Source organism: Elephas maximus, chromosome 16, assembly GCF_024166365.1.
Source record: "Elephas maximus indicus isolate mEleMax1 chromosome 16, mEleMax1 primary haplotype, whole genome shotgun sequence".
NCBI lineage: Eukaryota > Metazoa > Chordata > Mammalia > Proboscidea > Elephantidae > Elephas > Elephas maximus.
In genome coordinates this window covers 24,719,521-24,733,712 of record NC_064834.1, presented here as the reverse complement: position 1 = coordinate 24,733,712, position 14,192 = coordinate 24,719,521, and the positions used below count along the sequence as shown (strand labels likewise).

Here is a 14,192-nt window from a genome sequence, read left to right as displayed (position 1 = left end):
TCGAACTGCCAACCTCTGTGTTTGGCAGCCATAGCACTTAACCACTATGCCACCAGTGTTTCCTTTAAGCCCCTAGACCTACTAAATCAGAAACTCTAGGGGTGGGGCACTGCAATCGATGTTTTAACAAGCCAAGCAGGAAATTCTGATGTGTGCTAAAGCTTGAGAATCACTGACTTAGAGTTTGGGATTATTTAGGGGCCACCTGTATCCTACTGGAAAAGTTGATGCCACCAATAAACAGTTTTCAAAACCTCTAAGAACTAAATAGGCTGTAGATAACAATGTATCTCAAATCTAAGTTAAGATTATGAATGAAGTCATCACTTCCTTCCTGTATTGTCACCAACTGTGAGCCATGGATAGCATTCTCTCAACAGAGGACAAAGAACTGGCTGTCATTACCATGCCACACAGGGAGGTTTTTATAATTGGCCATTTTTCTATGTCAAAACTGCAGCAGTTAACCTTTTGTCTTGAATCATTCAACAATTTAGTGGCGTAATTCAGAACAGAATTTGCTACTCTAGGTCACGTATGCTGCCTCAGCCTATTCTTTTATCAAAGACAAAACTTGCTTTCTACACTCTACAAGAATTTTTTTAACAAATCTCAAAAGAAAACATGTCTAGTACATGTGTAGAGTCATAATTGGAATTTGGATTCTAACCTTAAGTGAACTTTCTGAAGTACTCAGAAGACACATATAGGAAGAGGTCAAAATTTATAAATGTATATAGAAATAGTATAATATACATAAATTATGGAAATCCCTAAATGTTGCTTTCATATATACTTGTTCAAAAATTTGTTGTAAATGAGGACATATTTTCAGGACTTCTAGAAAAAGGTCTTACAAATATGTATTTTAAGTGCATTGTTCTAGGCATGGGGAAAGAGCAATGAAAAACAAATTCCTGACCTCATGAAGCTTACATTCTAGTTGGGATTAGTTAAAAGACAATAAACAAAATAATAAATCATAAACCATATTGGAAAGTAATGATTACAATGGAAGAAAATAAAGCAGGAAAGAAGACAGGGAACTGGGGGACACAATTTGTACCTTATCAGGTTGTTAGGGATAACCTCACCAAAAAGATAACATAAGAAGAATGTGAAAAAACACATCTTAGACTGACTTTTTACAGGGTTCCTTTTCATCCTAAAAACACTCCTAGAAGAAGAATGTAGAGAAACCTTTTTGATGTTGGGTTAGGCAAAAATTTCACAGATAAAACAAAAGTATGATTCATAAAAGAAAAAAACTGATCAACTGAACTTAATCAAAATTAAAAACTTCTGTGCTCCAAAGACATCATTGAAAGAACAGAAAGACAAGCCCCCGACTGTGAAGGTTATACAGATTATCAGATAAGGACTTGTATCTGGGACAGACGAGGAACACACAAAACTCAGCAGGAAAAAATACCTAAATAAATAAAAAGATGTACTGTGTTACATCACTATGTGTTTGACAAAACTTTTAGAATTATACACTAAAAAGTGTGAATTTCACTGGATGTAAATTATACCTCAAAGAGAAAAGAAAAAACAAACAAAAACAACTGCACTCTCTGGTTAAACTTTAAAAAAATGTGATATTTGGTTACGTTGAACATATGAAAAAGGATTTTCAATAGCAACTGTTTTGTATTAGCAAAGGACAGGCTCCTAGTGTGGGCAAAAGGCTATGCCCTCGACTACTAGCAGAGAGGCTGGCAGTTCAAACCCACCCAAGGATGCCTTGGAAGACAGGCCTTGCCATCTGCTTCCGAAAGGTCACAGCCTTGAAAACCTATGAAGCAGTTCTATTTTACACAAATAGGGTTGCCATGAGTCACAACTGACTCAGTAACAATTAACAACATTCCAGTTTACAGAAATGCAGATAATATTTATATACAGTGAAATTTACTTTTAGCATACAGTTCTTTAAGTTTTGTCAAATGCATAGTCATGTAACACAATCAAAATAGAACAGTTCCATCACTCCAAAAAAAGTCACACCCCTTCTTAGTCAAACTCCTCCTACCCAATGTCCCTACAACCACTTACCTGTTTTCTGTTCCTATCTAATAAAAACCCAAACCTGTTGCCAGAGTCGATTCCAACTCATAGTGTCCCTATAGGACAGAGCAGAACTGCCCCACGGGGTTTCCAAGGAGCAGCTGGTAGATTCAAACTGCCGACCTTTTGGTTAGCAGCTGAATGCCCAACCACAGTGCCACCAAGGCCCCTCTGTCCCTATAGTTATGCCCTAATGAGAATGTTGTATAAACAGGATCTTGCAATAGGTAGCCTTTTTAAGTCTGACATTTTTTTACCTAATATGATTTTACTTATACTATTCCCTTAAATAGGCTGTTCCTCTGAAGGCATTTATGCAAGTTAACATAAATATTTTTTCTCTAGGATGTTATTGTATAGAAGAATGTACATTTATTATTAGTTATATTTTATATTTCACTATTATTAATGCCATTTGAGAACTAAGACTGATAAATCTGATCCTGAATTTGGTATCTTAAAAACTAGCAACTGTTTTCACTTTAAGAGTGTTTTTGCAAATAGTCTTTCAAATGCTAAATAGGCAGCCTGCTGCATCTATCCTTATATAACATGTGGGAAACTTCCTCAGACGCACACCCAGCAGAGACATCTCAATTACTAGGGCACACCCAGCAGAGACATCTCAATTACTAGGCGCTGGGAAAGCTGGGAACCAACTCAGGGGAAAACTAGCTTCTGGGATCTCAGCTTTCATGTGCACACTTTGTTCCTAAGAAGGGCTAAGGTGGGCTGCGGTAGCCCCATCCCACTATACCTAGAGGAATCTACTGTATGCTTCCAGTCCTCCCCTCCACATGCGCCATCTCTTCTGTGCCATTCCTCCAGATGCCACAGTCAAGCCACAGAAACAAAGAGTAAGCCTTTAACGTCTATTTGTTTTTTAAGTTTTGTGCATCTGTTACTATAGAAATTATATATTGCATTTCTTTTGGCAGGAGCGCATTTCTTTTGATAGGGTTCCTGCCGTGTTAGCATGCTAAAAGGAGGCAGAAGGCACACCTAAAGCCTCAGTTATGGAACAGTCAAGTCAGTGACTCGTTCTTACACTTGGTGCCTTAGAATACCCATGATCTGTAAGTCTTGGTCCTCCTCTTCCCACTTTTAAGCTTCACAATTGAAAATTATTTTATAGTAACTACTTCCCCTAAAAGAAGTCTAAAAAAATGAAATTATATTTTAATCCATTCAGTCAGACAAGAGGAAAATGGAAACTTGGTTTATGTTAAACAAGTTAAGTTGTTAAACTTATTTAATCATGCCAGATGTCCCTAAGCCGTAGAAAGGCATTTTGGTGATTTCTTAATGAAGGCAGATGGTGTAGGCCATTCCCTTACTTATGTCTTCTTCCATTCGTATCAATACTCAGAAAACTGTTTCTTCTTCCCCTAAAATTGGCTCTTTCAATACCAGGTGTGGTAAAATTTTTATATACCTGATGAAGTGCTCCTGCTGGCAAGATAATGGCATCTCCAAGGAACTGGATAAGAGTACAGGTTTTGACTCCATATTCTTCAAACAGTCTCTGGCGGAGCTTTTTGTTCACATACCAACTTTGGTCACGTATTGGATCATGTTCTGGTAGAATTTCAAGGCCTTGTTCTTTTGAAATCTGAAATATGGATTAAAATTAAAATATACGCCCCAATTTTTAAATAAGGGAAATGATAAATCCCGTTCAGTTAAATTTCAATTTTCTTTACCAGTCTTTTGTTCTCAGAATCTTAAGAATCACTGACTACACTTCTTGAGTTAAAGAGTTTAACATTCTACAATATTTTGAAAGCCAAAGAATAACAGAACAATATGGCACACTGGTATGTTGTTCATAAAGTGCATCATACACCCTTCTCAACTCCCTCCATTATAAAGTTTCCATCCACGTGGTTCCTTTTCTTACGCTTGCATTAAGAATACAGCACAAAGCTGAGGAAGAGTTTAGTTGCTTTTTTCCCAAAAGCCCAATCATTCCTATATATGGATTTCATAAACATTTCTTGATTGCTGCTCTTTTTTTAAAGATAAGTACAAAGATAAATACCTTTATATTACTAGAACTTCTAACCCTTGAAAATCAATTTCAGGGGCCTTTTTACCAATCAGTGAAATGATCTTGTTTTAAAAGGCATAATTTGTCATACTGTAGATTAAAATACCAGCAGGTATTCGGGGATAAGGTAGTAGTACAGAGTGACAGCTTCCTTACTTCACATTGATCACAAGAAGGACAAAGTAAAACAAGATAGGCATGAGTGATGACCCATTAAAAAAATCCTCATAACTGTAAAATTTAAAAAATATTTGAGGGAAGGGTTTGAACCATTCATTTCAAATTTGCCGCTTTCTTTCAGTGTGTCTAACAACTAAATGAATGGTTCCGTTTCTCAAAATTTCAGTCTACTCAAATACATGTTGCAGAGGGGTTAGATGTGATAGTGTGGAATCAGCCAAAAATATCAGACTAAATAGTAAAGATCCTACCTTCTTATGATGTTTCCATAAAGCATCGGTTTTTATACCCTTTCGCCTTCAATCCCTAAGAATAACACCTGGCACATCAACAGAATAGTCCTTTACTATAAGGGGTTGGGGAGCACTAGTAACTAAGAAGAAATTGCCATCCAAAAGCTTCAACATGAAAAAGGTTTCACAGGTACAAGGAAGAGAATCTTTTGACTTTCAACAAATACTTAAAAATTCCCTCATCTCTTGAAGTAAAAATCATTTGATGACCTTGTATCGCTGAATGCCAAATGAGGTTATCTTAAAAATAAGCCCTTCTTCAAAGTGGAGAGATACATTATTTGCAACATAAATTATACCTTTTGAAGAAATTCCCTTATCTTGTCAACGTCTTTCCCAGCATAAATATGCCACAGAGCACCAGGTATCTCACTTGAGTCTTTCAATCTTTTTCTCAGAACATCATCCAAATCTTCTTCCTCAAACTTCTTAAGTATTCCTGAGATACGGAAGAGTATTTTCAGATTGGTCAGTAAAGATCATCAGAAAACTAAATCTCCTAAAACTGATTTAATCAGAGCAGCGAAGTGCCTCACTGAATCCAGGAATCTTGAGCAACAGTCAAATACAGTTATATATTTAAAACTGTTAGAACTGCTCTGTGTAACTGGGTATAGAAAACCAAAAACCAGACTCGTAGCCGTAGAGTTGATTCTGACTCATAGTGACCCTATAGGACAGAGTAGAACTGCCCCATGGTTTCCAACGAGTGCCTGGTGGATTCGAACTGCAGACCTATTGGTTAGCAACTGTACCACTTAACCACTACGCCACCAGCGTTTCCAACTGGGGATAGAACAGTCATTTTCTCAGCTCATCTGTTTTCTGCAAACCAAGCAGGAGAGTAAAAAAAAAAAAAAAAATCAAGAGCTTCTACTCAAACTTAACCAAAACTTTCTCTCTGTCCCAAGGATGTGGTCCTAATGATGACCTGTACTTATAGACCATTCCTTAATTTACAAAGGCCTTTCCTGATTTTTTTTTTCCATAATTACTCAGGTCAGATAGGCAGGGATCACAACACCTCTATTTTACACCTGAGCATTTGCTCAGGTTCAGCAAGGTGAAGGAACTTGCTCTTTACACCCTAACTAATAAATGGCAGAACAAAATGTCTTCTGACTCTAGTTCCTGGGGGATCTGCTATATTATTATGGCTCATCTGTAAACAAATGCAAACGCTTCATGAACAACTAAGTTGTGGTTGTGAGGAAACGTCAGACCGTTCTTCTTAAAAAAAAAAAAAAGCCGTGTGTGTGTGTGAGATAAAAAACAAATTTTGAAGTATATACACCAAAAATATTAACTGGTTGTCTCTGACTGTGGAACTAAAGGAAGGCTTTCTTTTTCTTATTATCTGAATTTGATTTCACCATAATGAACATTTTAAAGAAATGTTCTTTTAAAAGAACAAGAAATACATTATCCCCTATAAAGGATACATCACGTTTCCTAATTTGTGACAATAAAATCTTTTTATATTTTTAAACTTGGCTGTAAGGATCTCTCAATTCAAACATTTATTGTTTACTATGTGCTACGTGGAGCCCTCGTGGTGCAGTGGTTGAGAGCTTGACTGCTAACCAAAAGGTCAACAGCTCAAATCCACCAGCCACTCCTTGGAAACCCAATGGGGCAGGTCTACTCTGTCCTACAGGGTTGCTATGAGTTGGAATCGACTCTTCAGCAACAGGTGTTTTATGGGTATGCGCTAAACCCTGTCATAAGATGTTAGGAGTACACAGATCACTGGTTTGGTTCTCAAATATTACCTTGACAAAGCTCCCCTCCTCCCAATCCATGGTAAAACAAGAAAATTAAGGACAATGTAAAATAATTATCATAAAAAAAACTACCCTTTGCTCAGATTATACCCTTCATATGAGAAGGGTTTAAAATGTTTTCTCTTTAAAATAACAGTTGATGGTTTTTAAAAAGTGCTTTCTTAACAAAACTAAAAGTTGGAAACCTTAGGCTGGATTTCTATTTTTTCTCCTTTCAATTTTGCTGCTCTGTGGATTAAAAGGAAACCCAGGTAGCATAGTGGTTAAGAGCTATGTCTGCTAACCAAAAGGCAGGCAGTTCGAATCTGCCAGGCACTCCTTGGAAACCATATGGGTCAGCTCTACTCTGTCCTACAGGGTTGCTGTGAGTTGGAATAGACGGCAACGGGTTTGGATTTTTATGGTTTAAAAGGGGGGAGGGGTGGGAGTAGATGATACGTCACAAAGAAGGAAATGACTGGCTGGGGTAGAGAAGTTTAACTTTTTCAGATACATTTTGAAGAATAAATACAGAATTTGCCAGGAAGACAAAGAGGTAGGAGAGTCCTTGTAGGAAGAGAAGAAGGCACATGCTTCAAGAGGATGGGTATTTCTTGATGTGTTTTAAGCATTAACATAACCCTGAAACATTGTTTGTGTCCACCTATAAAAAGTGACAAGAAGTTTAGATAAAGAAAGAGAGCCACAGAATTATTAAAAATGTTGAAAGTTTCCTCAAAAGACTAGATAATATACTGGGATAGGGGGTGGTGGTGTGTGTGGGACCAAAGATGAACTACAAAGTTCTAGCATTTAAGGAAATGAAAAAATAGTGAGGAAAAAAGACAGGCGTAACAATTGTATTGAAGAGTAAGTGCTATAGGGAATGATTGGCTTGGAAAGGGTAAGTAATCTGAACCACAGGGCACAAACTTCTGTAGTATGGCTGAGATTACAATTCAAGTGTGCCTGACTCTAAAATCTCTGGGAGGAAAAAAAGTTCCCACCTGTTATAGTGAAAATTGTCCGTTAAGGAGGCTGAGAAACAAAATATAAGTTTTTACAGTTTTGGGGAATTCAGGCTGTGTGTTATAGAAATTGTCAAATATACACAAACACAGAATAAATACTATGACGGATCCCCATGTTCTCAGCTCCCAGCCACTAAGCTTTAGATGCATTCTGGGCTCCAGATACACAATTAGTACTCTACGTGGTGGTGGAAGTCATGTACAGAATTTCACAGGAGGAGCATGTAAAGTAGAGACCAAAGCCTGTAACTCTGAAAGAAGAGCAACATTAAATGGAAGCTGCAAAAAAAAAAAAAAGACTGAAAAAGAGTGGTGCAGCACATAAAGTGGAACCAGGGAGGCGGTGTCACCACAGCCAAGGCTAGTATTTGAAGTAGTGATCAGCAGTGCCATTTATTACAGAAGGATCAGAAGGACACCATTCAATTGCCCAATTGTGAGAGGAGGTAAGAACTGTTGCAACAGTAATTTCAGTTAGGCAGCGGGTATAGAGGCAAGCCTGCACTGAGTTCAAATGTGAGAAGGAGGTCTCGGAAGACAAAATTTTAAGGTTTTCTTTTGAGAAGGAGGGAAGTCTTTAGAGCCTCTTATTCTGAAGAGAAAACGCCCATGCAGAGGGAAAGGTTAAAGACTTATGTCTTTATGTCTCTACAGAGGAAGGAGTGACTGACGGAAAAAGGTTTCAGGGAAGAAAACTGAGGACAGGATCTAAAACCTAGGGACCAGATGGAAAGGTTATTTTTAATTAGGAAATAACCCTTCTTTCCTCTGATACTGGAGAGAAAAATGAATGTGAGAGGCACAAACCATGTCTTACGTATCTTTAGAGCCCCAGGACCTAGTTTCTATTCTTTAATAAATTTTTTCTTTTAATAAAAATATTTTATGATTGAAAAGGAGCAAATAAACAGTAAGATTCATTTTTAAAATAAAAATTTCTTTTATATCAAAAAGAGACAGGAAAACTAAGCAACCTTCAAGTAATGAAGATTAGAATATCCCTAACATCATTGAAATTCTTTTTGGAATCTGTTATTAACTCAGAGGCTGGCGTTCTGGCTGATACTAGTGTGTGTGGTTGTTCAACTGTTATTCTAAAGCTGTAATTCCTTTAATTTTCTTTACCTGCTTTTGAGAGAACACCATTTCCTTTTGCTATGCCAACACAGACTAGAATATTTACAACATCAGAAACTTCAATATGGAGATTTGTTGTTCCTATATCGTGATCTTTAGCAGCAGCTACACCTGTACATAAAATAAAATTTTACTGGCTGTTAATTCCTAAATATAGTGCTTGATATAGAAAAATATTTCAAACGATTATTAAAAGAACACATTACGTAAACACTAAAAATCACTGTGCAATTTATTTTTGGTTAGAAGCTTCTGCTAAAACCCCATGTAATTCCATGCTGGGAAAAATGTGAATATATACCTACCATATGCACTGCACAACCTGGGTCCTAGATCAGGACGTACAAAAAATCCTGGCAAATGAGAGGCTAAATTGAATTTTCCTTCTGGATTACAATATTCTGGCAATGGTAGGCTCTTTACAAGATCTTCATATCTGAAGAATAAGAACATTGTGCTCTTTTGAGTAAAGATTTGCATTTTAAGTACTTTGAATATATAATTTCCCAATTGTTCAAAACAAAGATAACCTTTCCTTAAGGCCTTCTGACAGGTGAAACTTTCCTTGACTTAATTCAATGTTTAATAAATACATTACATATATACAAGCACAGGAGAAGTGATACTGACTAAAATTACAATTCTGCTTTCTTGACCACCACAAAAAGGATCAAAAGAAGGCAGGCCCAAAACAGGGCTGTAATGTATCCTTTGACATAAGCAGTCTTTCCTTTATTGCTCTAACAGAAAGAATTCCCCTTGGTGAGGACACAGAGATTTTTGTTTTTTAATTATTTACTTTTTCTAATCGAGGAAGTGAACTCTTTAAGCCAAATTTGTAGTTTCTTATTCTATCTTTGGGGGTAATCTCAGTTCAACCTCAAACATCAAGGGTCAAAATAAAAAGTTTTGAAAGATATACTACCTTGCTGGCATCATAGTCTTGAAGTCTTCTCCTGATGGGCAATCTTTCAGTTTTAAAACAACTGTTTCTCCACTTTTGGTTTTTTGCCGTTCTATAAAGAATGCAGTTAATTACTAGAAAGGTAATCACTGCCTTTTTGTTAATGTTTTGGGAAGAAGGAATAAATTTAAATGAATCATTTGATTGTTATACAGTAGGTGCTTTACTGATAAGACTTAATGCTCCTTATATACATACAAAGAACATATGGCATTCCTCGCTGGTAATATCTTTAAAAAATCTACACAATTGTTATTGACAATATCATCTTACATTTTTACTTTTAATTCTTCAAAGTGCTTTATAAAAATTATATTGTTCGATTTTCACAAGTTATGGGGTTGCTAAAATTATTCCCCAGAAGATGAGGAAACTGTGTAAGTGACTTGTTTATGGTTAAAGGAAACTTAGTGGTAGAGCCAGGATCAGAACCCAGTCTCTTGATACCAAGTACTTGTTCTTTTTATCAGACAACAATGTAATGTAGAAATGTCAAAGATTAGAAGAAATCTATTAAATCTTATATTTGAAATTTATCATTTTTTGAAGAGTGTGCTTAAGAAAATAGTAAAACAAAACAAAACAAAAAAACATACTTGAAACTTCTTCAAAACCATCCCAGAATTCCTTAACATTGGCATTTGAAATAATGCTGTCTTTGCAGTTCAGAAGATCTGCTTGATGGTCTCCAAAATCAAGACTAATTGACTCCGCCTTCCATAAGCTGATGTTCATTTTCTTGTGCATACCAGAAACCACTGCAGGCTAAAAATATGAATAAATGAATGGATAATTAAACATTTAATGTAACATTAATGTTAAAAGGTATATGGGTACTTAAAAATTTTACATATATACACATAAAATGGATAACACATTAACTTTCAGGCCTAATGACAGATTGGTGAGTATAAAAGATGCTATTAACAGTAATCCCTGACCTGAAAAGGTGTTCACAATATATTGTTAAATAGAAAAGGGAATTCCATGTAGAGTATATTGCCATTTTTGAAAATAAAAACATTAAACTTCAAGGCCAATGACCACTTCCCTGACAGTGAATCTTTCCTTTGAAATAACACGAATTCAAATTCCTTCAAGACTCTAACCTAGCAACCCGCCAACTGAAGATTTATAGCTTCTGAAGTGCCAATTATAATGTGAAAACACTTGTAAGGATATCTAATTTAGCAGTATTCTCAGTTCTTTTTTAAAAACTTCTTTATTCTTAATAAAAAGTCTAGAATATAGAGAACACTAAAAGTTGTGACATAAGAGTGTCTGGCAAAAGATGGTAGTTATTACATGCTCTTTAGACTTTATAATTAAAACTTTGGAACCATAAAGCAGAATAAGCTCTTGGTAGGGTTCTTATCACAAAAGACAAATCAAAAGGAAAAAAAATCTTGTTAACCACTTAGTTAACTACTTTATTAGACTTCTTTTCAATAGACTAATAATACATTCAGCTATTAAAATAGGTCCAGCTATGAGCTGGAATTGACTCGACAGCAACACGTTTTTGTTTAATTAGATAATTAGCTATTACTGGCAATTCACAAATCACAAATCACATATAAATTCCTAGTCTCTATTACACTTATCTAGTAATACTACTATCCACCCCCCCAGAATTCTTTCTTATGATAATCAGCAACTTGGGAAAAATGAAGTAGATATAAAAAAAATGATAAGGTTCATTACTTAGCACATGGGAATAATTCAAAGCACAATTCTTACACTACCATCATCATCCTCCTGAAATACTAAAAGGTTTCCTAATTAGACTCCCTGCCTCTGATATTATCCCTCACTAATTCAACTTCTAATTTACTTTTGCTGTCAGTTATTTTAAAATGTCAATCAGATTATTTTGATTCCTCAATTAAAACTATCAACTAACAAGATAAGGTTCAAACTCCTTAGCATGGCACATAAGCGTGCTTTATAAGCATTAGCCAGACCACCTCCTTCCCCACCACTCCCTCTCAAACACAACTACTGACAGTTCCCCAAACACCTGACGCTCTGGAGTATCTCCAACCTTTTAGCCATCTAGCAAAATTTCATTTAAGACATCATTTCACAAAAGACTTTCTGAACTAGTACCCTAATTCCCAGAGTTGCCTCTTCATTGTTTCCATAGATCTTAGGGCATTTAACGTATTTATAAAAATATTTATGTATCTGTTTTATACCTCAAGTCCACACAAAACTATATGCTCTAAACTATGGCCCATGATGGCCTCAGGGGTTTCAAGATAATCTATGAAGCCCCACCAAAAAACTATAAGTAAAATTTTGTGTACATGCACTGCACAGGTATATATTTGTCTGGGGAAAGAGGGACCAAGCTTTTATCAGATTTTGAAAGGAACTAGTGACCAGAAAGTGTTAATAACCAACCACTGGACTATAGTGGTTCTTACTCAAAACTTAAATCATTTTTATATAGCTTACTTGTTTCAATATCCTAATGCCTATCACAAAGACTGGATCTCACTAGGCGCTCAATAACTGTTCAAAGAACCAAGTAAAAATAAAATTGTAGTTACGTTTTCCAGAAAGCACGACATAAGTTGAACATTATTAGGTCATGCAAATTCTTTAAGTTGTTCACAATTTTTGCATTAATGTAATAAATTGCCATGTGGGATGCATATCAAACATTCTATCAAAACTTTGGTCAAACAAAAAATAATTTTTGTTAGAGCAGAATTAAATAATGGAGACTGTCATTCAAGATTTTATGAACTGACTTACAAATAAATGTTCTATGGTATGGATAAACATTAAAGGCACAAATATCTACATGTTTTATCAGTTCAAGAAAAATGCTTCTAATATTATTAACATTTTAGTAGTAGGTATAAAACTAACTGGACAATAAAAATTTGAGGACGGGACTTTATTATGTATCTGTTCACTGATAAGCAAACATTGTAGTAACCTTTTTGGGGTGTTTTCCGTATCTCTTGTTCTCCCAAATATGCTAAGTACTATTATTTCTTTACCCTTTGTTTCTATCCCTAACAAGGAACAATTTCACCTATTTATTTTGTTTCAGTTCCAATAAAATCGTACACTTTGAGTTTAATATACTCACTTGTCCTTGTTTCCAGCATTCTTTGAAAAGTTTCCAATTATTACTATTCTTATAATCCTTAAGCCATAAAATATGCTTCTCACAGATCCAAGAATGTGGTATATCACTGTACAATTTATTGTTTTCATTCATGCCAGATTTTCTGCTTTCTTTAGGCTCTTCTTGAAGCTCAGATTTTATATTTATCTTGGAGGCTTTATTTGGTGGAATTTTGTTTTCAACAACTGAAGCAATTATGTCATCAAGAATATTTGGCATAGTCCTTCCACTTTTGCTACTCTATTAAGGGGAAAAAAAAAAGTCTGAAAAAAAATGCGTATTTTGAGGGAAATATATACATTTTCTCCCACAGATGTACTATTATTTTATAAACGTTCACTTTTATTTACTACTAACACAGCCAACAACAACATCCCTGTGTCCGGCATCTGCAATCATGTTAGTACACAAGGGTTCCCAGTGCCTATACTGTTCCTCACAGCTGGGCACCACAAGTCTGGTGCTCTCCATAGAACTGCCAGGTCTGCAAAACCCAGAACGATGGCCTTCCTATCTTGCACACTGTTTTAGGCCTGTAGCAGAGGGGCTGGATGGGTGCAGGCCCCTATATACTTTTTAAAGCTACTAAAAATTTGTATATACCCATGTGATCTTTCTTTTTTTCTCTTCTGGTGCATGATTACAGCAAAATTTGATTTCTAAATATTTTAAGTAACATAAAACATTCATTTCCATATGTATTTTTTTTTTTTTACTTTAGATCTATGGTTTGAAATTCTGAAGGGGGGTATATCTTAGGGCTTTCCAGAAGAAGTCCCTTCCCCCAGTCTTTTTTTCTGGGAAAAAGAGATTAAAAAATTCCTACTCCTAAGAGAAGTTATAATACAAATGTGAACATGCCTACAAATCTGGTACATTTAATTTTACCTGCAGCTATTTATCATTTCAATTTAAGGCCTAAATTAAAGACAAAACACCTGGCATCACACTTACCGGAGCTCCCATTGAATACACTGGTGCAAAGGCAATGCCGGCATCTGTAGAGCCCACACGCAGCTTGCCAGCTGTTGTGGTCAACAAATCCCGTAAGGTTGAGCCTTGTTCATTATTCTGGGACGCATGAGGTGATGTTCTGCAGTTTGGAGAATCAGGGTTGTCTTGTTCTTGGTCTTCTTTTATTTCCTTTTCAAGAGTACATTCTTTGTTTTCTGAAATAAAATGTTCCACAAATTTTAACATGATTAAGATTGCTGCTAAAGTATAAACAAAAACTGGCACCCTGCATTTTATAGTGGGAGGTAAAAACTGTAGCACTAGTGATTTATTCACCTGAACACACACCAGAGGATGGATTAGATCCTTCAAAATGGAGTCAAACAGTTTGAATATGAAAAGGCCTTCCTCAACATCTTAGACATGTAGCTGAGTTTGTACCTGTCACAAATGAAAAATGCTACAGCTAAGACAGGCAGAAAGCATAGGTAAGTTACATATATATTGCCCTGGTGGTTTTACTGATATGCTCATCCATGATGATTCTGTAACTAATTTTGATACAATCACAGGAAGGCATCTAATGAGAGAAGACAATGTTTTAA

The 14,192-nt window shown here is 35.8% G+C and overlaps 1 protein-coding gene across 5 annotated transcripts in view; it reads right to left on the bottom strand.

Annotated features, from left to right (window-relative positions):
* The window catches only part of JMJD1C (jumonji domain containing 1C), a 272,238-nt gene that overhangs the window by 2,939 nt on the left and 255,107 nt on the right, over positions 1 to 14,192 (bottom strand). For all 5 annotated transcript variants that reach the window (XM_049855057.1, XM_049855056.1, XM_049855059.1 and 2 more), the window contains 8 exons: positions 13,588 to 13,802; positions 12,595 to 12,873; positions 10,085 to 10,253; positions 9,450 to 9,540; positions 8,830 to 8,960; positions 8,513 to 8,635; positions 4,893 to 5,032; positions 3,506 to 3,682 (listed from right to left, as the gene is read on the bottom strand). In XM_049855057.1, the coding sequence (XP_049711014.1) occupies positions 3,506 to 3,682; positions 4,893 to 5,032; positions 8,513 to 8,635; positions 8,830 to 8,960; positions 9,450 to 9,540; positions 10,085 to 10,253; positions 12,595 to 12,873; positions 13,588 to 13,802 (1,325 nt within the window). The remainder of the gene's footprint in view (positions 1 to 3,505; positions 3,683 to 4,892; positions 5,033 to 8,512; positions 8,636 to 8,829; positions 8,961 to 9,449; positions 9,541 to 10,084; positions 10,254 to 12,594; positions 12,874 to 13,587; positions 13,803 to 14,192) is intronic.